The 27,091-nt window shown below is 40.9% G+C and overlaps 1 protein-coding gene and 1 long non-coding RNA gene across 2 annotated transcripts; one reads left to right on the forward strand and one right to left on the reverse strand.

Moving 5' to 3' along the window:
- Window positions 1–31: 31 nt before the first annotated feature.
- LOC111569973 (NLR family CARD domain-containing protein 3-like) lies at window positions 32–13,448 on the reverse strand. Its single transcript, XM_055008278.1, has 13 exons — window positions 13,358–13,448; window positions 12,353–12,411; window positions 10,171–10,268; window positions 7,912–8,043; window positions 7,721–7,828; window positions 7,462–7,584; window positions 6,248–6,320; window positions 5,859–6,087; window positions 3,894–5,676; window positions 3,644–3,817; window positions 3,168–3,341; window positions 1,007–1,053; window positions 32–856 (listed from the first exon to the last, which is right to left on the reverse strand). The coding sequence occupies exons 4-13, from the start codon at window positions 7,998–8,000 to the stop codon at window positions 336–338; spliced, it is 3,321 nt and encodes a 1,106-aa protein (XP_054864253.1). The 5' UTR covers window positions 8,001–8,043; window positions 10,171–10,268; window positions 12,353–12,411; window positions 13,358–13,448; the 3' UTR covers window positions 32–335.
- A 9,345-nt stretch (window positions 13,449–22,793) lies between these two features.
- LOC129348296 (uncharacterized) lies at window positions 22,794–25,092 on the forward strand. Its single transcript, XR_008600810.1, has 3 exons — window positions 22,794–22,982; window positions 23,295–23,382; window positions 24,594–25,092. It is a non-coding gene; the product is annotated as an uncharacterized LOC129348296 (long non-coding RNA).
- The last annotated feature ends 1,999 nt before the right edge of the window (window positions 25,093–27,091 follow it).

Genomic DNA, 27,091 nt, shown 5'->3' on the forward strand with positions numbered 1-27,091 from the left:
GTTTGTAGATTCACTGCTTCCTCTCTCATTTCACACTTTGTGCAGCTCAAATGCTTTTAGTTCAAGTGAGCATCAGAGGAAACACCACATCCTGATTTTCACTCTCAACATTTGACTGGAAAAAGACGCAAACACCACATTTGGCTCCTGGAATAATCACAACTTCCATCTTTGAAGAGGAACAAGTTTACAAGGAACCATTTAGAAGGATTTCACAAAGAAACACATTTAATCCATGAATGTGAAAACATGTTTCTGAGGGACAGAGTCATGGAGAGACTCAACTATCTGTTCAACACTGTTTCTCTACCAGGAGGAGACTCTGGAGACTCAACTCAGCACAGAAACACTGAGGAATCAGGATACCAGAACCCGAATCCAGGATAAAGAGGTTGAGTGAATGTGGTGTTGAAGGTGTGGAGGTGGATCAGAGAGTCAGAGGAGACTCTGTAGAAGGACAGAGTTCCAGCAGGAACGTCCACATAAACTGAAACTCTGTGAGAGACTGAGGAGGACCAGATGGATGTTTGACTCTTATTGTGTCTGACAGAGTAACCATCATCAGAGCACCACAGGCTCCAGGACTGATCATTACATCCAAACACACACTCAACACTGACTCCTTTCCTTCTGATTCCTCTGTAACTCACTGTTATATGAACCACTCCTCTCCATTCGACCTCCCAGTAACAGCGACCAGTCAGACCAGTTTCACACAGCAGCTGATACCAGTCAAACCTGTCTGGATGATCAGGATACGACTGACCCTCCTCCACAAGTGTCACCTTCCTGTTGTTGTCAGACAGTTTGAGTTTTCTGTTTACTGTGTTTGTGTCGACTGTGAGTTGACAAGAATCTGATGGAGAGAACAAACACAACACAGCTGCAGTTATTGATGGATCATGTGATCAGTATTAAACCTTTGATGATGACCTCAGAGATGTGACACTTTGAAGATGCTTGAATGTGCTGCTTTGTTTCCATCAATCCATTAAAACACACTTACACTTCCTCAGACCTGGTGTCAACCATCGGACTCCAGCAGGCGTCACCCTGAAAGGAGGAGGACGGTCAGAGCAGCAGCGACTCTTTCAGCAGCACACATGGACGTTACATGGCTCTCACACTGTTCCACTGATAAAGGACCAGTCCAACATGGAGACACAGACACCTGAATGCAGCATCTCTAAAGTCCTGTCCTGTGCTCGTCACGTTCCAGCTCAGTTTACACTCATTATTCAGCTTTACTCATTGATGCTTCCTCTTTTCATGGAGCTAGGCTAACAGTTTACCCTGCTTCCTGTCTTTGAGCTAAGCTAGGCTAACAGTTTACCCTACTTCCTGTCATTGTGCTAAGCTAGGCTAACATTTTACCCTGCTTCCTGTCTTGTACTAAGCTAGGCTAAAAGTTTACTCTCATTCTTGTCTTGTGCTAAGCTAGGCTAGCAGCTTCCCTCCTTCCAGACTTTGTGTTAAGCTAGGCTAACAATTTCCCTGCTTTCAGACTTTGTGCTAACCTTCGCTAACAGTTTACCCTGATTCCCGTCCATGTGCTAAACTCGGCTAATAGTTTACTCTGCTTCTAGTCGTTGTGTTAAGCTAGGCTACCAGTGTGCTCTTGCTTGCAGTCTTTGTGCTATGATATGCTAACAGTTTCCATTTGCTTCCAGTCGTGCTAATCTAGGCTAACAGATTTCTTGTTCTTCCTGTCTATTTGCTAAGATAGGCTAACAGTTTTCCCCTTCCTCCAGTCATTATGCAAAGCTAAGCTAACAGTTATCTACTGCTTACAATTTTTGTGATAAGCTAGGCTAACAGTTTACCCTGCTTCCTGTCTTGTGCCAAGCTAGGCCCCTGCTTACAGCTTTTGTGCTAAGCTAGGCTAACTGTTTACCCTGCTTCCAGTCTTGTGTTAAGCTAGGCTAACAGTTTCCATTTCCTTCCTGTCTTTGAGCTAAGCTAACAGTTTCCTCTGCTTCATGTCTTTGAGCTAAGCTAGGGTAACAGTTTCCTCTGCTTCCAGTCTTTCTGCTAAGCTAGGCTAACAGTTCCTCTGCTTCCTGTCTTTCTGCTAAGCTAGGCTAACAGTTCCACTGTTTTCAGTCTTTCTGCTAAGCTAGTGTTTACGACCCGGTGTTGTCGGCGTCTGAACCATAGTTGGACAGCCTCAGCTCACTTAGCTTAGCGTGGCTCGCTGTTGGTAACAAATTGTATTCAGAGTCCAGACCAACTCTGTGGTGGAGAACCAGGAACTTTATTCAAGCTCTGCAGCACACTGTACACACACTCAGCTTCTCCAGAACACACTTGGATCTACTTCTATGTTTGGACCATAACATGCGCTGTGACTGCAGCTGCACCTAAACATCACCCTTCTTCAGCTTAACTGTTCTCAGGCATGGCAACAGCAAATTTTGACTTCAGCTGAAAATGTTTGGGATACAATCTTCGGGGGGGGTCCAGGGGGGCGCAGCCCCCCTGAAGCCGAGAGGTTTTCAGTAAAATCGAGGTGATTTAGAATGAAAAACATGCATAGAATTACAGAAGACCAGATTGTAATGAATAAGTTAATTTAATGAAAAGTTAACTTACTTTTTCCATCGGAACTTGTTTTTGACACTTTTATCTATTTCTAGCACCGATGACCCTTGATCTTTCGATAAAAACCTCATGATTCCACCGAAAACGATCCCAATAGCTCAAAATTCCAACACGAACATGCCGCCATGAATTGTAACAAAAGAATGCATCGAGCAATTTGATTGGTCCAATCGTTGGCAGCTAACCAATTTCGACCAATCGCAAGGCCTTTTACAATGCAGCAGGAGCTAGACTGGTTCTCTTTGTATGTTACGCTGCGGGAGAAACGCCGAGCGCTTCTCAAAAACAAGCAAGAGTAAGAGCAAGAGTAACAAAAACATACCTCACCCCCCCCTAAAATTTTCTCACCGGATTTGGACGATTCACAGAAATGATCAATTTGAAAATTAAAACGGCGGATTTCCGCGGAACGGCGGAAAATTGCCATGCCTGTGTTCTTCTTCCTTCCTACCGCTCCAGCACTTCCTCTGACGTTTCACACACCCTGAAACCTACCGATGGAAAGGAGAAGGCTTGGACTGCAACACTAGGAGGATAGTTTCCTGAGAGTGTCTGTCTGTCTGTACCTGAGAGTTTCCAGTCTACAGTGTGGATCCTCCACTTTAGCTCTCAGCATCTTCTCTCCTGAGTCTTCTGGATGGTTGTAGCTCAGGTCCAGCTCTCTCAGATTTGAGGTCTTGAAGCTCAGAGCTGAGGCCAGAAAAGCACAACCTTCCTCTGTGACCAGACAGCCTGACAACCTGCACACACAAAACAACACAAACCTGAAACCTGACAACACTTGGCTGGATGTTTCTCACTCTTTCTGTTCTTCTTTGTCTTTCAGATACATTTTGCTGCACATTTCATGTGTCTCAAGCAAATCAACAATCTCAACAATGATTAGTGGGATTTAATCATGTAAAAAATAAACCCAGACAAAGTCCTGCACAAGTTCAGTAAAAGCTCATTTGATGAATCCCATCAGCAGAAATGATTCTACTCAGGTTAGGTGTTTATCCACTGATAGAAATCACATCAGTTTCAAAGTGTGAGTCCTGACCTGAGAGCTTCCAGTTTACAGTGTGGACTCTCCAGTCCAGCAGAAAGACTCTCTACTCCTGAATCCTGCAGGTTGTTGTTACTCAGGTCCAGCTCTGTCACACTGGAGGACTGGGAGCTGAGGACTGAGGACAGAGCTCCACAGCTTCTCTCTGACAGATTACAGCCACTCAGTCTGAAGAGACAAAAAGCATATTATACTGATGAAACTGCAGCAAAAGGAAAAGGATCTTCAGTCTCCAACTACTTACACAACTTTCTTGGAGGCTTTGACCACTGGCAGCAGCCTCAGAAGAGCCTCCTCTGAAGCAGAGTATTTCTTCAGGTCAAACACGTCCAGATCTTCTCCTGATGACAGTAAGATGAAGCTCAGAGCTGACCACTGAGCAGGAGACAGTTCATCTGTGGACAGACGTCCTGATCTCAGGGACTGTTGGATCTCCTCCACTAGAGAAACATCCTTCAGTTCATTCAGACAGTGGAACAGATTGATGCTTCTCTCTACAGACACATTCTCACTGATCTTCTCCTTGATGTACTCCAGTGTTTCCCGATTGATCTGTGAGCTACTTCCTGTCTGTGTCAGCAGGCCTCGTAGGAGATTCTGATTGGTCGGCAGTGACAGACCCAGGAGGAAGCGCAGGAACAAGTCCAGGTGTCCGTTTGGACTCTGTAAGGCCTCGTCCACAGCTCTCTGGTAGAAACCTGCTGGATCAGGTTTGTTGGAGGTTGTTTGTTGTTGTTTTTCCAGCAGGTTGATTCCAGAGTTGATGAAGGTCTGATGGACATGAAGAGCAGCCAGAAACTCCTGAACACTCAGATGGACGAAGCAGAACACCTTGTCCTGGTACAGTCCTCTCTCCTCTTTAAAGATCTGTGTCAACACTCCTGAGTACACTGAGGCTGCTTCCACATCGATGCCACACTCTGTCAGGTCGGACTCATAGAAGATCAGGTTTCCTCTCTGCAGCTGATTAAAAGCCAGTTTTCCCAGAGACTCAATCATCCTCCTGCTGTCTGGACTCCAGTGTGGATCTGTCTCAGCTCCTCCATCATACTTGATCTTCTTGACTTTGGCCTGAACCACCAGGTGGTGGATGAACATCTCAGTCAGGGTTCTGGGCAGATCTCCTCCCTCTCTGGTTCTCAGCAGCTCCTCCAGAACTGTAGCAGTGATCCAGCAGAACACTGGGATGTGGCACATGATGTGGAGGCTTCGTGACTTCTTCATGTGGGAGATGATGCTGCTGACCTGCTTCTTATCTCTGAATCTCTTCCTGAAGTACTCCTCCTTCTGTGGGTCAGTGAACCCTCTGATCTCCGTCAACATGTCCACACAGTCAGGAGGGATCTGATTGGCTGCTGCAGGTCGTGTGGTTATCCAGAGGCGAGCAGAAGGAAGCAGCTTCCCCCTGATCAGGTTTGTCAGCAGCACATCCACTGAGGTGGACTCTGTAACATCAGTCAGGACCTCATTGTTGTGGAAGTCCAGAGGAAGGCGACACTCATCCAGACCGTCAAAGATCAACACAACCTGGAAGTATTCAAAGCTGCAGATTCCTGCTGCTTTGGTTTCACTGAAGAAGTGATGAACAAGTTCCATCAAGCTGAACTTTTTCTCTTTCAGCACATTCAGCTCTCTGAAAGTCAATGGAAACATGAAGTGGATGTCCTGGTTGCTTTTGTCTTCAGCCCAGTCCAGAGTCAACTTCTGTGTTAACACTGTTTTCCCGATGCCAGCCACTCCCTTTGTCATCACTGTTCTGATTGGTCCATCTCTTCCAGCTGAGCCTTTAAAGATGTCTTCTGCTCTGATACTTCTTTCTGCTCCGTCTGCTTTCCTGGATGCTGCTTCAATCTGTCTGACCTCATGTTCATCATTGACCTCTGCAGTCCCTCCCTCTGTGATGTACAGCTCTGTGTAGATCTCATTCAGGAGGGTCGGCTGTCCTGCTTTAGCGATGCCCTCAAACACTCTCTGGAACTTCTTCTTCAGACCACGTTTAAGTTCACGTCCACAAACTGCAGGAAGTTCTGAATGAAAACACAAGAAAGAAAGAGTGAAGTAGAAGTAACCTGGATATTAAAGCACCAAAGTAGCAATAAAGTGAAGGTGACAGTTTGTCTCCCTAAAGACTGATTGTGTGAAGATATTCTGAGACTTTAGTAATTGTTCTGTTGATCAGCAGCTTCAGTCTTTCCACAAATCCTCTTACTGCTCTGCAGACAGTCAGCCAGCTTCTCCTGCTTCATCCTCCTCAGGAACAACACTGTGATCTGCTGAAACATCTCTCTGCTGCTCCTCTGCTCTTCATCATCACCCTCCAACTCCTCCTCATCCTCCCTCTGACTCTCTGAGGAGCATTCTGGGTAATCTGGACTCACAACCTTCTGCATCTTCTTCAGCTCCTTCTTCACAAAAGTCACCATGTTGTCCTCCAGCAGCTGGAACAGAGAAATGTGTCAATGAGTCCATCAGAGTCAAATCATGGAGCCAAACATCAGATCCATGTTGGACACACTGACAGTCCACTGGTCTACAAAGAGCAGCATGGAGACGCCTGAACACAACAGATGGAGAACAACTTGTTGTCCATGAACTCACCATGAATATGGAGTCCAGGTGATGCTGCTGGACAGACTGAGCTCTGGGAACCTCTGAGTTCTGCTGCTCCACTCTGTGGATCAACATCAACAGTTAACTCTCACTTTATCACACAGAGACCAACACCAGCTGAAGGTCCATGATGTTCATTAGAGATTCCAACATTAGTCTGTTTTCCACTGCAGGAACTTTCTCTTCATTTTGGCTCATCATCAATCTTTGTTCTGACCACAGGAACCCTCCCTGTAGAACCTCTTTCAGGACTGTTTATTGGAGTTCAAAGTTCCTACTCCAGGGTTGGAACTTCTGAGAGAACCTGGAAAACTGCTCTGTAGGTCTGGATGCTGACTGATTAAACTCAGAGAGGACAACAAGAACCATTTTTCTGTTCTCTCCATCCTCGTCCAGCATCAGTCGTCTCCATCAACAATGTAGAGTTCACCCTATAGGTTAACATGTAGGCTAATGTAGTATCTGATCAGTGATTTGGGGGAAACACACATTTCCCCTTTCTAAGGAAACAGGTAGTCTCTGATGTGAGACATACATTTTTCTATTTTAGCTCTGAGAATGTTTATGTTAAAGAGGCTTCTGTGCCTGGGAAATTTGCAGAGTGAAGTGGGGCCTGTCATTGAAGGAAGCCATACATTATGTTATGTTCCCATACAAAAACCTATATCAGTGAGTGCATATTGTTGTCCTGGAAGTTTCATATTGGCTGGATCCTTCCAGGCAGTTTCTGTCTGATCGATAGTGTTCCTTCTCATAATAAACATATTATCAAGTAAGTCAGTGTCAACAGACGTTTCGTCTTCACCTACACATCACGGACATCTCAGAGAAACTACCACACTAACATGTAGGCTAACATGCAGGCTAACATGTAGGCTAACATACGGGCTAACATGCGGGCTAACATGCAGGCTAACATGCAGGTGAACATGCAGGCGAACATGCAGGCGAACATACAGGCTAGCATACAGGCTAACAAGGCTTTTATGATCACAGAACTGGAGTTTTGTCCAGTAAAACTATTTCTTGATATTTTAGTGAACTCAGAGTTCTTGCTGTGATCCACCTGGTTCTGTTTTTAATGTCTCTGTGGATGATGTTCACGTTATTAGCATCACTTCTTGAAAACATTTGTTCTGTTTGATGAGGAGCCAATCTGCTATCAAACTAGCAGCTCTGAAACCTTGTTCTGAACATCTTACCCCTCTGCAGCAGGACCTGGTTCTCCTTTAAAGTTAAGAGGATCTTCCTTGGACCAGTCGCTCTTGAATGACACACAGCTGGATGCAGGTCCAGGTCCAGAGGACTCTCTACTCTGATGGATTCTGGTAAAAAGAGAGGAAGATCACCAGGAAGGAAAAGTCATGTAGCAGAGTTTCAGAGTGATTTAATCATGGAACATATTTGGAACAATGACAGAACATTTGACACAACAGTCAGTAGTTTGATTTCACAGCTTACTTCTCTGCAGCAGGAGGTTGATGATCTTTAAAGTCAATGAGGCAATGTTTCAACCGGTCGCTCTTGAAAGACACACAGCTGGATGCAGGTCCAGGTCCAGGTGGATTCCTGTGAATAATGATGCAGCAGTGATGTGATGCTGAGCTCTGACATGCACCAGAGTCCTGGACATTTAGAGATGCTGGTCTCACCTCTGAGCTTTGCTCTGGTTCTCCTGTTCCCCACACAGAGAGCTTTTAGAGGGAGGGACTCCCTCCTCTCTGTCCTCACACTCATCCATGCTGCTCAACTCACAGCAGCTCACACACACTTTCTACCTTCACCTGCACAGGAAACAAACATCATTGATCCACTCAAATCCTCCTGGAAAAGATCAGCTGCTGCACTTCTACTATCAGTCCAGCAGATGGAGTCATGGAGCTGCAGAGACTCACCCACAAACCCAAAGTCAAAAAGACACCATGCAGTTTGGATTGTGAACAAACAAAAAAACTAGAGATCGACCGATTATCGGTCGGGCCGATATTTGGACATTTGACGTATATCGGCATCGGCCTTTTTTTAAATCCGACGGGCCGATATGAAGAAATCAATTTAAACCTGAGTTATTTCGGCTCAGATGCAGCCGCGTCTCTCTCTCCTGCTTTCTGTCTCCAGCACTATCCACCCCGCGCTCTGATTGGTTAAGCTTCAGTGGCAGAGCTTCTGAAGCAGTAGCTGTCCTCACTCACACACACACACACACACACACACACACACACACACACACACACACACACACACACACACACACACACACACACACACACACACACACACACACACACACACACACACACATCTGCACAGGTATGATCCCAGTCAGAGCATCTCTGTGTTACTAGTAAGAGAGTGGAATATTTAAGAAACACACAGAGGAGAGATGGCCAAAGTGCGGATTTGGAACTTTCTATCATTTTATTTAAAATAATAATAATAATAATAATAATAATAATAATAATAATAATAATAATAATAATAATAATAATAATAATAATAATAATAATAAACTTATTCTAGCAATGGAGAACACCAGGACTCCAGATTCTCCACATGGTCCTAAATGGTAAATGGTCTGTATTTATATAGCTGTACATTACTGTACCTGAAACGATACCCAAAGCGCTTTACATTATACATCACATTCACCCATTCACACACTGATGGTAGAAGCTGCCATGCAAGGCATTAACCACAACCCATCAGGAGCAGTTAGGGGTTTAGTGTCTTGCTCAGGGAGACCTCAACATGAGCTCTCCAGGCCAGGATCAAACTGGCAACCCTCCAGTTACAAGACGGCCACTCTACCCACTGAGCCATGAAGCCCCTTTCCGATTGTTTTTGCCATTGTAGAGACTGTGGTGGACAGAAAAAGTTTTTTTGGAGTGGCACAAATTCATTTATGTAAAATTTTATTGTGACTCCTGATGATTTTGTAAATAGTTGTGCCAAAGTGCCTAAAAATTTCCTGCATTTTAGTGCAAATAGTGGTATATAACTGTGTTGACTGCTGAATTTGCACATTATTTTATGACATAAACAATTTATATTTGCATTCTAAGTTCTGAAAAGGATTCTTTACACGTTTATAGTGTACACAGTTAAAAAAAATCTAACTTTTTCCTACTCAGACTTTGTATTTTTTCAGCAATTTTAGATCAAGTGTGTTCATACGTTATATCAAAAATGTATAAATAATTGTAGAATCATACAGGTGAAGTTGTGCTGAAAAAAGGACACCAAGCAAAGCAAGATCAACAATTTTTAAGGTGAAATATAAAGGTACAGGTCAAAAATGGACCTCAGTCAAATTGTCCCCCCAGATTCCTCAGGGTTAAAGCAAAGATAAGTCATTATAGTTATATTTAAATTTTACTTTATTTACTGTGGAAAAATTTCAGGGAGGTATTTATTTAAGCTTTTATTCAACTTTATAAGAGATGCTTCTGAGTGTAGGAAATCCATGCACTTCTGGAGCTATTTTTTTCTGTTTGTTTGATTAAATAAACATGCTTTAGGCATTTAAATGAAGTTCAGTGTTTGCATTATTAAATTTTTTTCATGCTAATTTTTACACTTTTACTGCAAATGAATATCGGCTCCAAATATCGGTTATCGGCCTCCTCTAACTACTAATAATCGGTATCGGTATCGGTCCTGAAAAACCCATATCGGTCGATCTCTAAAAGAAACATCAGCAGCTCATCAAACTGACTCAAGTCAATCAATAATCTCATAGAAATATTGACTGATTGCAGTCAATTAATAACCTAATAATCATATTGATCCATGTTTAAACAGCAGTCATGCAAAGTTTGTGCTGAAATAAGAAGTGAACATGTAGAAACATCACAGAGCAGAAACAAACAGCAACATTACTGAAGTTAAAGCAGCAAACAAAGCAAACTTACACTTTATTCAAAGCACTGAAGAAGAAGAAGAAAGTTTCCAGTCCACTCCTGGACGCTCAGACAGGTGATCTGTTTCCTGGAACCAGTCAGGACTCCACCTATGAGGAAGCAGCAGGCAGACTTTCACAATAAGAGCACATTTTACAGACTGATTCCCACTCATTTCATGTGACGGATTATTTCAACATTCAACCTTTTTCATGTCTCTCAACATCCAACACAACTTCTACAAACCCTGTGGTTCATGAAAGCAGAAACTCCCATCAGGCTGTAAATCCCTGACAGTTAACTTTCCCTAGAATGGAATCACTGGGACAGAACCAACATCAGCAGAGATCACACTAATGCACATTTCCCTCAACAGTGCAGAAAGAGACATGTCTGCTCTCACTCTCATTTATTGCTACATTTAAGAAACATCTGAACATTTCTAGCATTTGGTTTCTTCAAAGTGTATCAGGTGAACTTTATTTCAGTTTAAATCTTTTCCCCTCTGCTGGACAGATCAGATCACAGGTTGTGATTGACAGCTAATAAGAACAACTCATGTTTAGAACTGCCTGACAAACACAAATGATATTTACTGATTAAACACATTGATTTCAGCATCAGTTTGATAACTCCTGCTGGTTGGGAACAACATGTCTGAAGATTTGGTTTAAATTTATGTGCAGACTCAAAGTCACAACAAATGACGTGAAATAACCCCCAGAAAATGCAAAAATGATGACAAAAAGGCACAAAATCAACACAAAAGTATCAGTTTTTAAAAATGCCTGAAAAACATAGACATTAAATTACCACAAAACACTCAAAAAAGCAATAAATGATGTGAAATAACCTCATAAAGACTGAAATCACCACAAAAATGTGCAAAATCAACACAAAAAGGTGCAAAATCACTTTTTAAAAATGCAAAATTGGCATTAAAAAGTCACTAAATTACCACAAAAACACTCAAAATTGTAACATATTATGTAAATTGACCTCATAAAGACTGACAGCACAAAAAAGTGCAAAATCAAAACAAAAATGTGCAAAATCACTTTTAAAAAATGCACCAAAAACATGGAGTCATTAAATACCACAAAAACACTCAAGATAGCAACAAACGATGTGAAATAACCTCATAAAGACTGAAGTAACCACAAAAATGTGCAAAATCACTTCAAAAAAATGCCTTAAAAATATATAAAGTCACCAAATTACCACAAAAACATTTGAAATAGCAACAAATACTGTAAATTAATCTGCAATCAGCACAAAACTCTGCAAAATCACTTCCAAAAAATTCAAAATTGACATTAAAGTCATTAAATTATCATAAACACACTTGAAATAGCAACAAATGATGTAAAATAACCTCATAAAGACTGAAATCACCACAAAAATGTGCGAAATCACTGCAAAAAAGATGAAAGCATGTCTCAACATGATGAAAAAAATGTACAAAATCAACACAAAACCAACATAAAAAAGACAAAAACTAAAAACTACTGGCTCACATCAACATAGTGTGTTCCTAAGGTCAGTTCAGGCAGCAGACTCTATAAAGTGGAATAAACATCCCAGTCCTCTATAAGTCACAGCTACTAACGTTCCAGTGAGGCAGCTGTCTGTTCTATGATCAACCTGATTATTAAAGTCAACATCCTGGAGGAGATTTAGGCTTTTTAACGCTTTCATCACTGGAAACGAGGCCGCTGATAGTATTGACAGGGAAACAGGCAGTGATCAGAGTAAAATCCAGTTAGTCTGACTGCAGGATAGCACGTTAAGGGGACGGCTAGAGAACAACCTCCTGCTGTCTGGATCCAGTCAGACCGGGTCTCTTCCGGTTATCAGGCCGAGCTCAGGCTTCCCTGAACGGCTTGGAGCAGTTCCTCACTCCGCCTCCTCCACAGGCTGATTCAGGCACCACAAAGTGGAGATTAACGGAAAAAACACCGTATTCAGCTCCTGACCATCAGTTCCCTTTACTGTATTGTTATTTCGACACTTTACTGTTATTTATTTCGGACTTATTCGACGATTTCGGGTCACAAACACTAAATGGAGACACGTTGATCGGTTTAACTCCTTCAACCGAACCTTCCAGATCCACAGAAAGTTTCCAGCGAGTTTCTGCTGCTTTTCTGAACAAATGTCCAACATTAAAGTATTTAAAAGCTGCTGACATTACCTTCACACGGAGGCTGGACCGGAGGACGTAAACTGCGCCACAACTTCGGAAGAACGAAACTGAAAGTTAAACAGAGAGGCGTTTGGGTTCCAGTGGAAAAATCAGACATCAGAGAGTTCAGCTGGAGATGAACCACGTTTAGGGAAATAAAACACCGTGAAAGATCTCTGAATGTTTGCTGAGCTTCAGTAATAATTACACTGAAAACATCACGTAGTTGTTTTTTTATTTATGACTGTAATCTGACACTGGGAATCCAAAACATGACAAACCACAGTGTTACAACCCGACTGTCTAGGGTAGTCCGATGGCAACTAAAGAAAACAAAACCAACGGTGATTCACGGAGTGGAGGGCTGTAATTTATTTTGGTCAAAGTAGGCTGACAATAAAATAAAAAAGGTGAGGGAATTAAATGAGGATGGGTGCTACTGAAAGAAAAACAAGAACAAAACATAACCTAAAGCGAACTTTACTTAGAAGCTGTTTTACCCTACTGAAGGAAAATAAAAGATAATACAAAGGGACCTATACTGTTCTCTCTACGTGTTATATACAGCTTGTATGTCCACGCAGTTAAACAACCAGCCAAACTCGGTTTTCACGAGCCAGGAAGCGAGAGCCTTGCTCCTTTATTAACATGTCATGGATGACAGGTGAAAACTTGTGAGTGAAACTGCAAATGTACAAACAGAGAAAAGGAAAGGGTATTTTTAGCTTGGTTATAAGCTGTCAGGTTGATATAAACTGCTAGCAAAGTGCTACCAACAACCATTAAACATCAGACGAATGAATGAATGCTATGCTAACATGCTACGTAACTTATAACATAACGCCATTGATATGCTGATGTGCTCATCCACATGTTAACATAGTCGGACATTAGCTTAACACATTTCTGAGACCAAAACGGACTAAAGCACAATAAATGTTTCTCTACAAATAAACAACAGTCAAATTAAGTATTTAATAGTAATCCTCACCACTAAACAGTGAAAAAACTTACAGCCATTGCTTTCGTGGTTGTAGGAAAAAACGTAACAGCAGGAACGCTATCACCATGTGTCTGCATCTCTCTGCGTGTGTACAGGGGAGCGTCTCTCCCATAATGCAAAGCGCATCATTTTTAACCTTTCACAATAAAATACTGATGAAACAGTTTTAACTTGCTTTTTAAACTGTATATTATTTAATCATAAATGATGAACTATTATCTGCGGGCAGAACAGAACCTCCTAACCAACATACAGGGTAGTAGCACCCCTAAACTAAACTAACAATGGATTTTTGATATTTGTGAAGACACCGAATGTCTGCTTACTAGCACTTCATGTCCCCAGAAACATGTATAAATTAACCATAATGCAAGATAAAACTACCACAAATATGTATAAAATGACCAAAATATGACTGGTTGATAATGTATCAGTATTATTATTGATTATTGATGGGTTGCAGGGACAGAGATTTGTGTCTGAGTCTCTGCTGCCATCTAATGGTCCATCAACAACATGACTTTTCCCAGATTTAATCCCAGAGATTCCTGACTTGTTAGTTGAATGATGAAGAGGTCAGAGGTCACAGCATGTTGGCAGTGAATTTATCTGAAACTAGGAAACAAACCAACAAAGAAAAACTCAACTCAGACTTGGATCATCATCAGAGCACATTTCAGCACTTCAACATGTGACCACAGCCTCACTGTGTCCTTTATTTCTACACTCATCCTGCACACATTCACATGTTGATGAAGGAGCTGATCAGCTCATCATCTCAAGGAGTTTTTATTGGGAATAAAATTCAGTAACTTCACTCTGATGCACTGTAGAAAAGTAACACTCTGTCCAACCATCAACCGGCTCCTGCTGCTCAAACTACAACTCTTGATCTGATATTTCATTATTTTTCATCATTTGAAGGATTGTTTATTAGTAATGAAATTGTTGTTCCATATCTCAGATGTGTTTTGTTAGAACAGATCAAAGTGCTCATCTATGTTTTTGGTGGATTGTGGATAATTAATAATGTACAGATGTGATCAGCAGCTGTTTTTAGAGACTGAATCTGATTTGATTTGGGTTGTTTATCACCATGTGAAGTTGTGTACAATAGTTAGTTGAAGGAATAATGAGTAAAATATCTTTGATGGCTCTTTTCTTGATGTGTGTGCTTCTATATTTGATATAATCCACAGTAAAAATGGTATGGATCCATAGTGCAGCTGTTGGTCCAAATCCATGATAGTGAATAGTGATGGAACCTGGAATCGTCCCCAAAGAAAGGATCAGATAACACCAATATAACAAACTAATCTGTTTGGACTGTCACCTCAAGGACTGGCTGCTGGGAACTAAGACAATAAGATGCCTTCTGACAAGGTTTCAGCATTCATTGATTCATTTCAACCAAAATGTTAAACCGCTGACGATATTTTCCAAGTTAAGGCCTGTACAGACAATACTTGGAAGTAAAAACCTGAAGATCTGATCCAGAGGTGGGTAGTAATGAGTGACATTTACTCTGTTACATTTACTTCAGTAACTTTTCAAAAAAAAATGTACTTCTTAGAGTAGTTTTACTCTGCCATACTTTTTACTTTTACTTGAGTAGATTTGTGAAGAAGGAACGCTGCTCTTACTCCGTTACACTGAGCTACGCTCGACTCATTACTGCTTTATTTACCACATCAGATCTGCTTTATTTTGCCAGAGAGATAACCCTAACCCACAACAACAACCACCCCGAGTTGTAATGTTATTTTCTATCTACTGAGCCGGTGCCATTTGGAGGGAAGTGAAATACAGTAGATCTTGTCACTGGAAGTAGTTTGCACTGTTCAAACATACAAACGTTCCCTTACTTCAGGTATTTGTTTCAAAAACTTTATGTTGTGAGAAACAGAGATTTGGAAATTTGTGTTTCTTGTGCCTTAACTTGTCATTTTGTAAAGATGTTATTTTTTTTTGATATTTTTTATTTTATTATTTGGAAATACCAGAATTTACACATTATTTGACATTTTTGATCTCATCATCATCTCAAGGAGTTTTTATTGGGAATAAAATTCAATAACTTCACTCTGATGCACTGACAGATACAGACACATGAAATGAAAGAAAATACTCATTAAATCAATACTGAGTGTGTAATGTTGAATGAACTGATCCATCATCTGGTGTTTTATCTGAATAAGAATTCACAATAATATAAAATACAACTGTATTCATTCAATCCAGACATTTAAAATGGAAATAAATACATTTTTAATCAATTCAACCTTTATTTCATTGAACTAAGAAAACCATCCTTTAATGTCTTCCCTTAAAATGAGCAACATTTTTTAAAATATAGCTGCAAAGTAAAGGTTTCACACTAAAGATGAATCACTGATTCATTTAATGGCATTAACTCAATTATTATGAGGAAACAGAAATCCATTTCTAATATTTCTATCAAATATGTTTATGTCTATAAAATATACTGGACATGAATAAAAATGTCTGCATAGTGAAATATATGAAGTCCATCTGCATTTATACATCATATTGATGTTTAAATAACAGGAACTGCAGCCCACAGTCAGTCAAGTTAGTGGAATTACAGAAAAACAACGTTTCCAGGAATCTCTTTCAAAATAAAAGCCGTGATTTGTTTCACGGAAAAATGCCGTGATTTAGAAAATCTGATTTTGAAAATGTAAACAAACTGTAATAAGCGTTAGTCAATCATTAAAACATTAGACACATTTATTGCTTTGCCCTCATGCTTAATCTTATTGTCAAGAAATCCCTTTCTCAAACAACCCATCTGGAAAACATGCGCAGTAGGACCTGCAAAATAGTTGCACACTTCAAGTCAAGATCCAAAGCCAAAGAAAAGTTGTATGCTATTCAAGGTAATATGAGCATGAAACAAAAGGAGCTGATCCAAGAGGTGGATACCAGATGGAAGAGCACCTTTGCCATGTTTCAAAGGCTTTCTGAGCAGAGAGAAGCATTAGGGGCAGCCCTGACATCTCTAACCACTGACATAGAGCCTTTCACTGCCCATGAATATGAGGCCATCAACAAGTGGCTGACAGTTTAAAACCATTCTATCAGGCAACTGTTGAGCTCTCTGAGGAGAGGAGAGTGTCAGAGTCTAAGGAGATTCCTATCAGCAACATGCTCAGACATGTTATTTCTACTGAATGGGCCCAAATGGCTCCTTGTATTGGTGCCACACTCACCAATCACTTGAGACATAACATGAATGAAGAATTCAATGGCCTGGAAAAGATGAACTCCTTGTCTGTGGCACCATCCTGGATCCACGGTTCAAAGAGGTTGGCTTTAGCAATCCAAGCAATGCTCAGGCTGCTGTTGAAAGGCTGACATGGGAGTGTGCCAGCCTTATTGAAGAGTCAACAGAAGATGTTCCTCTGGAGAATTCAGCAACATCTACCAGTGAAGAGAACTACAACTTGTGGGCTTTGCTGGACAGCCATGTAGAGTCTCAGCAGCACAGCAGCAGTGCATCTGCCAGCACTGTAGTGGAGATCCAGAGGTATGTATATGGAGTACTGCTGAAATATCAGTTGTTTCATTCAGTCATTCATTGCCTTTCTGTCTGTCTCAGGGATTTAAAAGAGCAACATCTGGCAAGAACAGATAATCCCCTGACATACTGGGCAGCACATTAGACATAGTATCCTCCACTGTGGAAACTGGCTGTAAGTATCTGTGCATCCCAGTGTCATCTGTTCCCTGTGAAAGGATATTTTCTAAAGCTGGGGAGCTGGTGAGTCAGAAGAGGAGCAGACTGAAGCCTGCCACAGTAGAAAAAATAGTATTTCTGAATGAAAACCTGTGAAGAAAAACACCTTTGTCACCTTGCATCTGTGAATAAACATTCCTGATGGATCATAAAAATCCCCAAATGACAGACAAACCATTAGCTTTAAATGTTTTCTTTAAAAACGCTGGAGGAAAACAGTAAACAAAAAAACAAGATGTTTCTGAGTTCACTCAAACACCAAGATCAGCTGCAAAGCAGGAAGGATCTCTGATCCTGCTACAGACTTTTAGTCCAGTTTTAAATAAAGCTTAAAGCTCTAAATGAACCTGAACCAACATTTAATGCTTCATATTCTGTCATTTAGATTTATTCTTTCTTTAATCTGGAATGTATTTTAGAGTTTGGGTGAGTGTGTCTGCAGATTAGTTTTTGTTTGTTTCTTTGTTTTTTCAAAACAAAAAACTAATGTTTTACTCCTTTTAACAAAGAACTTAGTTGTACTTCTAAGTGTCTAACAAGTATAATTTATTTTATTGTGTAATGATGATATAATCATTGTTTAGTATAAATGAACAAAACACATAAATGACCACACAGTCTTTTCTGAACTTTTATTGCTGACATGGGATTGAAACAGTGTCAGTGCTTCAGTCGTGCTCTTGAGAGGTTGCTATGGCTACAGTTGTCCACCAGATGTCACTGAAGCCTTGAAGCTTTGAATCTTTTTCAGCACATTGTATGGAAAGCCTCAATGCTTCATGAGGTTCACCTGCCATCACTACTGAATGTAAAAACACCAGGAGCTGAACTGAACCAGGAGCAGAACTAACTGTTGCTTTGTTCACAGTCCAGCATGGAGTGAAGACTGAGGTCTGCTTTTATGGTCTGAGGAGTGGATTGTTTGAACCACTGCCACCTGCTGCCTCCTGCCCCATCTGCACCTGCTGATTCATGTCAGGAAGGGAGGGGGAGAGTACTGCCCCTATCTGGAGCCTGTTACCACGGACGGGGCAAAAGGAGACATAGAATGGTAAATAAAAGAGACAAATTCAGACATGAAGACATGCAGAGCTGAGACAGAGAAATCAGAGACTATCTCTGGTCCCCATGGGATGAATATTACTTTAGTGCATCCATTCATCCATCATCTATCCACCATTTAATCCTCATCAGGGTCATGGGAGCTGGAGTCTCTCCCAACTGACTGAGGGTGAAGGTTCACCTGGACAGGTAACAGTCCATCACAGGGCTACACATAGAGACAATCACAATCACATTCATAACTACGGACAATTTAGAATCGCCAATTAATTTTGCAGGAAGCTGCAGAACCTGTAGAAAACCCACACATGTACAGGGAGAACATGGAGACTCCATGCAGAAAGATCCCAGGATCAGGGATCTTCTGGCTGCAAGGCGACAGTACTAACCACTGAGCCACTGTGCAGCCCACTTTAGTACATTCATACAATGTGCTGTTAATATGGTAAAAAAAAAAAAACTAATTACTTTTTTAAAAAAAATACTAATTTTTGACCTGAATGTGTTTTACAGTTTTGACCTGTTTTTTAATTATTTGTTTTTGTTTGTTTGTTTGGTTTTTACAGTTAACATGTAAATTAATACTTTTTTCCCTTAGATTTTACAGCAATTTATCAAAATTGTGAAAATCTATGAAGGAACAGTAAACTGGCTAAAACCTGACAGTTAAATATTCATTATTTACAGCATTTATTGTGTGAAACAACAATAATACATCAAGTTAACCTTTTCTTTCAGCTCATTTCCATAAAGTGCGACAGCGAGACGACATCAGTGTGAAAATGTAGCGTAGATTAAAGTGATGTGAATCCAGTCAGAGAGTCGTGGACTTTTCTTCCACTGATAAACCAGTGGAGCATCTGCTTTGCTGTGGAAGCTAAAACTAACATCCAGCACTAAGAGCTGATTCTTGGAGTCCAGAAATGTTTGCCATCACTAAGAAAGGCCTTTTAATCCAAGCTGGCCGCCGTGAGGGAGCCTCCTGAAGCTATATTTGCTCCGTTATTTGTTACTTATTTGTTCCGTGGCAGAACTAGGGTTTCCACCCGTCCCTTAAAATACAGAATCGTCCTTTATTTGAATTTGAATTGTTGCGTCCCATATTGAATCAATACGGGAATTAGTTCTAAGTTGTAAGAACATTAAAATGATCCTTAAAAACAGAATTTACAAAGTGATGATGTGGGTCTAGAGCAGGGGTTGGAGAACACCTGCTCACATACATATGTGGATCCAGAGATCGACAGGACTCCAAGCACATACTTTTCCATGTTCACATAAGTGTCAGCGATAGCATTCCATGTTTCGAACACAAGTTTGTCTGGTTTGGGGAGGTTTTCAGTATCGCTCCATTTGTGATTCTGAGCAAGAACGGCCTTCTGATGAGCAACATCTTCAAGATCAGCTGTCAAGCCTTTAAACTTGGACACCCATATGTCTTTGTCAGTATGTCGGCCAGTTCCATCTCAAGATCAGGTTGACTCACACCTTCCAATGCAGTCGTATTCAGTTGGGATGGATCGATGCTTAGGGGAGTGACAGGGAAGGATAATGTGTTTTTTTCCTCTCTGAACTCACAGAACTATTTCCCAAACGATGTTTGCATTGTGATGATTGCAGAGTATAAATACTCTGAATTTATCATGTTGTGAGCTTGTTTGAACTCCCTCAAATTGGGGAAGTGAGACGGTGTACCTCTCTGTAAATCTCTGGCAAACACTGTCAACTTGTGCTCAAAAGCCAAACCCTCCTCCAGCATGTGCAGAGCTGTGCTTCCTTTTCCCTGAAGAGCTGTGTTCAGCGTGTTCAGGTGTGTTGCCATGTCTACCATGAAGTGTAGCTTTTCCAGCCACTCTGGCTGTTCCAGTTCAGGAAAGATGAGCCCTTTGCTGCCCAGGAAAGTTTTCACTTCTTCCAGACAAAGTGTTTCAGCGCCTCCCCTCTGGACGGCCACCAGACCTTGTTGTGCAGCAGGAGATCAGAATACATGTTTTCCACCTCGTCCAGGAACAAACAGCACTGACAGCCATTTAAACCTTTTGCCATCATTTTATTGACAATCTGAAGGACAACATTCACTACTTTTGTGCATTCTGGAGGAAATGTTTGAGCACACAGTGCCTCTTGGTGCAGGATGCAGTGAAAAGTCAGCAGCTTTCTGTCCAGCGACTTCTGCAGCAAATCCACAAAGTCCTTCTGGGCTCCTGTCATACTGGGTTCCCCATCAGTAGCCACTGACACCAGGTGGATGCTGTTTAGTCCTTTGGCTCTTAAACAATTCAAGACAGTCTCACAGATGTCCTCTCCCCATGTTTGGCCTTTTAGTGGTATCAACTCAATCATTTCTTCCTGTGGTCCAGCAGAGTTTACATACCAGCAAAACAGCGCTATTTGTTCAATATTACCTTTGTCTTTAGATTCATCACAGACAACTGAGTCCCACAGCTGAACTGATGTCTTTAATTTGCTGTCTGATGATGTCTTCTGCCATTTTTATGGTTCTGTCTTTGACAGTCTTTGCAGAGAGGAGCATATCCCTGATTTTCTACACTATTTCACTCTTGTTTTTAAAGTCTGTGAATAGATGTTCAGAAATCTTAATGAAAGATTCTTTTATATATTCTCCATCTGTGAACGGCTTCCTGTGCCTGACTATTTCCTGAGCGGCTGCAAAACTAGCATGTGCAGTTGAATTTGCAGACTTCATCCACTTCTTGAAATGACTTTTGCTCAGATCAACGTTACGCATCAGTTCCGAAACGGCTTTCTTTCCTCTCATCTCCATCTGGATATTTTTGAGCAAAGGCTGTGTGTTTATTCTGGAAATGTCTTGTGACATTTAACTTTTTGTTGTTTGCAAGTTTCTCATTACATATTAAGCATAATGGTAAACCAGCATCGTCAGCAGTGAAAGCAAATGAATCTGCCCACGTAGCATTAAATGTTCTGATTTCTTCACACACTTTTCTTTTCTTAGAATTCTCCATAGTTTGTCTATCTGGGGTTGAAAAGTTCAAGAAATCATGTGCCGGCGGGTGTCACACATTGGTGGTTGTGATGCATATTAAGAGCAACAAAAATCTTTAACACGTTTTATTTAGATTTTACAAGAGCAGCATAATCTTCAAATTTAGAATTGCATTATAAAAATTAACGATAAAATACATTTTAATTAAATATTCATTATTTATTTTCCAAAGCCAGAGAGAGCAGCAGCAGAGGGATGAAAGAGCTGAATGCAGCTCCGGAGTCGCAGGTTGCTGAACCCTGATCTAGAGGCTCAAAGTGTGACATTTACTAAACTGTGTAATTATGAGAGTCAAATATAGGAATGAAGCAATGAAATGGGAAAGAATGGGTGAAATTCTTCAAAGTTTCATTGGATTCATCTCATCTAAAGGACATTTTCATGAATGTGGAAAAACGACAGGAAGTGGTTTAAAGCAAAGACCCAGAAAAAATCAGAAAGTGTGATAAAATCCAAGAAGAGACTAAAGGAGAGCAGAACACTAAACTATTGAGCTTCCACATTGAAATGAGGAGTGGATTAAAGTCCACAGCAGCAGACAAAGAAGAAGATGAAGCCAGAGAAGGTTTGGATTCCTCAGGTGACATGTAGAGTGTAGATTCCCTCTCTGACTGTAGTTCCTGGAAAACAGCTTCTCAGGACATTTAGTGTTGAAATGGACTCATCAGTTCTGGGATTGATTCTTCTTTATTCTTCCTTCTGGATATTGTCCTAAAAGCTTCATATTTAGAGAATCAGAAAGAAATGGAAAATGTTCCCAAACACACATTTTCACAACGTCATGTTTTAACTCACCACAAACGGATCGATCATGTAGAAATCTGTTTCCTGCTTCGTTGCCCTGACAACAGTGATGTCACGGCGCTTCCTGTTCCTCAAGTTAGTTCTGCTTTTACCGTCTTCATGTCGCAGCTTCTTTTCCCCGTCTGGATGTGAGTAAAAGACACTTTAAACTGTTTTTTATCTTTTATATATCTATAGGACATAAAACTGATTTAATCATTCGTCGTATTTTAACTCAAAAACAACATTGTTGTGACACAAAACATTAAATAAATAAAACCAAATTTTCAGACATGTTGTTCCCAACCAGCAGCAGTTATCAAACTGATGCTGAAATCAATGTGTTTTATCAGTAAATATCATTTGTGTTTGTCAGGCAGTTCTAAACGAGTTGTTCTTATTATCTCTCAATCACAACCTGTGATCTGATCTGTCCAGCAGAGGGGAAAAGATTTAAACTGAAATAAAGTTCACCTGATACACTTTGAAGAAACCAAATGCTAGAAATGTTCAGATGTTTCCTAAATGTAGCATTAAATGAGATTGAGAGCAGACATGTCTCTTTCTGCACTGTTGAGGGAAATGTGCATTAGTGTGATCTCTGCTGATGTTGGTTCTGTCCCAGTGATTCCATTCTAGGGAAAGTTAACTGTCAGGGATTTACAGCCTGATGGGAGTTTCTGCTTTCATGAACCACAGGGTTTGTAGAAGTTATGTCGGATGTTGAGAGACATGAAAAAGGTTGAATGTTGAAATAATCCGTCACATGAACTGAGTGGGAATCAGCCTGTAAAATGTGCTCTTATTGTGAAACTCTGCCTGCTGCTTCCTCATAGGTGGAGTCCTGACTGGTTCCAGGAAACAGATCACCTGTCTGAGCGTCCATATCACAAGGATGGGTGTAAAGCTAACTGCTAGGCTAGCGCTCACAGTTAGCTTCCCTTATCAGTCTGAACGTGGCTGTCGAGCACACCAGCTCATGTGATTATTTTTCGTCAAACAGGTACGAGAATAGCTGTTACTATGTTACTTGTTTTGTTCTGTAATGTGTTGGATAAAACAGAGAAGTTTCTGGATGCTTTTTATTTATTTTGCCATTAAAATATTTTATTTATTTGAGATTATTTTTCTAAGTATTATATTTGCATTAATATTTGTTTGTCTTAATTTATTTTGATCAATATGTTGTATAATTGTTTCTTTTGTTAGACATTGGTTATTTTCTATATTTTTGTACATGTATATTTTTATATGGCCAGAAAGAGATTCACCGCTGAGAGCCACCAGCTCATGTGTGATTATTTTATTCTAACAGAGTCGTAACCTGCATGGTCAGAAAATTAAAGTGATCCAGAGAACAGACCTCGTCCTGAGAATCACTTTATTTCATAAGACACAACACAGTGAGTGGAAACCACACAGGTTACATAAGACACACCATAAATTAATACCAAAATAATCAACTAAATAAAGCAAATGAATATAATTATACACAAATCTAATGTTACACAGTCATTGGAGCAAAGAGCCAATGAAAGCCATCATTGATCTGATCAGTAGACTGACTGTAAATCTGATCAATCAACAATCAGCTGAAAGGTTGTGGTGTTTCATCACTTCCTGTTTTAGGATTCTATGGCTCCACAAAGACATACAGAACTATGAAATGTCTCTGAAATCACTTGCAGCTGTAAAAACTCTGATCTTCCCGTCTCACTATCTGCACACTGAGCTCTGCAGCATCTTCAGGAAGGATGGAGATGTTTCCAGAGAGCTGATTGGTCAGTAGGAGGTGTTTTAGTTGATCTGTTATCTGGTTCAGCATCAGTTACCATGGTGATGGACCTGCTAAGAAGTGAACCAGCGTCCTGAAAAGTCCTGAAAACCAGAGTTAAAGCTGAAGTTCCCTCCATGAGCTCAGATCCTGCTTGGTAGTCCAGACCTCAGAGCTGTTTTCATGCTTCAGCCTCCATTTGACATCAAGTCTCATGGAAATCAGCATCAGTTTGCTGCTGCTGTGTAGAAATCAGCTGATCACAAGAGTCCGTCTAAAAGGACAGAAACAGACTGAAAACACTGATAAATAGTCAAATAGAGCAGAAAGAAATCCAAGAGAACAGCTTTTATTACTGTCAGGAGAAATGTTTTGAGAAGAATCCTCACAGAAGTTTGTGTTTTGTTGAAAAGTTGAAGAATGAAATGTATGTGGATCCATGAGAGACATTTATTGCAGTAATGAGCTGTTTAGTAGCAGTCAGTGTTTGGTCTGGACTCTGAACAGACTCAGTATAAAAGTATAAAACCCTGATATGAGGCTCTGATCCTGGACTCCAGTCTGACTCTGATCCTGGACTTGTTCTGTGAAGGATCAGAGTTCATGTTTATTTGGAGCCTCTGTTGGTCAAAGTGTAATAATGTGGGATCATCTTTGTGTTGTGGTCCAGTGACTGCAGAGTGACTTCCATGAGTAATATTTAACAGACAGCAGTGAGCGCCCCCTGCTGGTTCCCCTCAGTGTTGCTGTCAGTGATCCTGTAGGATTAACTGCAGTCCTGCTGCTACACAACAACCTCCACTGTTCATTAACTGCCGACATTTTCTTTGACTTTATCAGGGAGACACGATGACATCAGAGGTGCTCTTGAACATCCTGGATGATCTGGATGATGATCAGCTGTCTACATTCCAGTGGTTCCTGCAGAAACCCAACAATGTTCAAGGCCTCCCAGCCATCACAAAGAGCCGACTACAGACACTAGACAGGTGTAAAACTGTGGATGTGATGGTGGAGACTTATGGACTTCAGAGAGCTGTGCAGGTGACCAGGGTGGTTTTAGAGAAGATCTCCAGGAATGATCTGCTGCAGAGGTTTCCTGCCAGCAGCTCAGGACCAGAAGGTCAGTCACAAGACAAGAACAACATGATATCATTACAGTCAGAAAGATGCATGATGGTGCTGCTACAGTTTGATAGAGTTCAGGTTCTGTCAGTTTTTCCTGAGTCCACATGTAAGGTCAGTTCCTCTGTAAAATCTACTGATCAACCTACTGACTGAATGCTGCCCCCTGCTGTTTAAACCTTGATAGAACACCAAAATTAGTTCTGTATGAGCTGACCTTCTGTGGAAGCAAAGCATGTCCCACCTGTACTCACGAAATTATGAGCCGATCAGACAGTTTCTGAAGATTCTTCATTCATATTGTTTAGCTGGGAGTGATCCTGCAGTTTACAACCAGAGGGAAGCTGACCAATCAGCTCTCAGTAAGGGCAGAACAATGTTGTTGAAGCAGCTGCAATCCAAATCACAAACCTTTAAATACATGCTGCAGTTGACCTCACAAAGTATTCACTGTGTCCTGCAGTGTGCATCCAGTTAGAACATACTACTGATGATGATGAGGTGAAGCCAGAACACTCTGTTCTTCAGAATGGTCTGGATATTCCAGACTAATGTCAGAGTCACATTAGGTTTTACTTTGAAGGAGCAGTTTGGTGTCAGAAAACCAGAGTTAATCAACACCATAAACTCATCAATAAATGTTAACATAAAGTCCCTTCTAAGTCTGTTGTAGCTGAAATAAATGAAAGCAGTAAGCAGTGGAGAATATAACATGTGATCTCTGTCTGTCTGTCAGTTCATGTCAGTGATGTTGGGGAGACTTCAGAGAACAGAGAACCTTCCTTCTCTCAGACTCAGCCTCCTCTTCCTCAGACTGAAGGTAAAACTGATGGATTCTTTGGTCTGTAAAGAAAGATGGCAGCAGTTCATCATGCCTGAAAGGGAAGCTGAGTTTCAGCAGGTTGTTTTGTACAACACAGAACAGTGGTTGTCTATGGAGTTGCATGAGGCAGCAGGTTGTAGTGTAGCTGTAGCATAACAGTCAGTTTTATGGCTGGTGATCCTCAAATCCAATTTTCTAAACTGGTGTCCATTTTAAGCAGGTTTCTGAGAGCCTTTTGATGGTGAAGAAAACTGTACTCAATGACACCTTGACTGTCTTCAGTTTCTCTGTAGGAAAACCTACATTTTAAGTGTTATGATGGTCTGTCTCTCTTCTATTGTTAATTGCTTTTCCTCTCCTTTTTTGTAGCAACACACTACTTTCTGCAGTACAATACTGTTCAAATAATGCTCTGGAGGGTTCCATGGTGTGTTCCAACACTACTTTATGCAGACAGAGGGGGTTGGAAGGAATCTAGAAAAGTTGGGACACCTGTAGGATCTGATAGTACCAACTTTCAAGGCTTGATCAACCTCCATTGCTGCAGAACAGCTTTAAGTTGTTAAACCATTTCTGATCCTTGAAAAAGGCCTTTTTATATAATTCTGAAACGTACATTATTTTTCAGTTTTGGGTAACTTTACCTTTTTTTTTTTTTTTAACTTCTGGCAGTTCACCACTTACCTTTGTTCCATTTCAAGCTACTCACTGGACTTGAACTACTTGAATTTCAAAGAAAAAACAGAAAAATTGGGGCGTTCTAAAAGTTTTGACTGGTAGTGTACTGATAAGGGCCCCAGTGAGTCCAGAACAGGGCTGCTGGTTCAGCTCTCTGTTTTTAGGTTCTATTGTCTGAAGCATAGGTTTCAAACTCTGGCCCGTGGGCCAGATTTGGTCCGCAATGTAATTATATTTGGCCCGCGAGGCAATACTAAATAACTACCAGAACCGGCCCTCTGGTTTTATATAGCGCATGTACCGCTATTATTACAAATCCCAGAATGCTCTGCTGGTGTTTTGGCGCATCAATCAGGACAAGACCATAAACTCCAGCCGTTTCTCAATATACATACTTGTCCATATCATAGACTGTACAGTCTGTGATCCGTACTTGCGTTCTCACGTACTCGTGAAACGTCATCAGTCAGAGACCAAGTACTGATCCAATTCAATGTAGCATCTGGCTGAGAATGGATGAAATACCTGGATGTGTTCTGGCTCCGCCCACATCATGGAGACTGCATCAGACCAGACTTGAGTGGACTTGGGGAAGCCAAAAAAACAATATCCCAATCTGTGGTTAATTTATCAAGATAAAGCCTGATCAAAAATGTTCTCCTACTGTTTCAGAGATGTGAACATCCAGGTTAGACAGCTATGACGAGATGAT

The sequence above is a fragment of the Amphiprion ocellaris genome, chromosome 24 (assembly GCF_022539595.1).
Source record: "Amphiprion ocellaris isolate individual 3 ecotype Okinawa chromosome 24, ASM2253959v1, whole genome shotgun sequence".
Lineage (NCBI taxonomy): Eukaryota > Metazoa > Chordata > Actinopteri > Pomacentridae > Amphiprion > Amphiprion ocellaris.

Bases quoted from the DNA above. Each gene is read 5' to 3' on its own strand.
- LOC111569973 (XM_055008278.1), bottom strand. From the start codon at position 8,000: ATGGATGAGTGTGAGGACAGAGAGGAGGGAGTCCCTCCCTCTAAAAGC. The intron at 7,829-7,911 runs GTGAGACCAGCA...CATTATTCACAG, and splicing joins AACCAGAGCAAAGCTCAGAG to GAATCCACCTGGACCTGGAC. The intron at 3,342-3,643 runs GTCAGGACTCAC...TTGTGTGTGCAG, and splicing joins TGTAAACTGGAAGCTCTCAG to GTTGTCAGGCTGTCTGGTCA.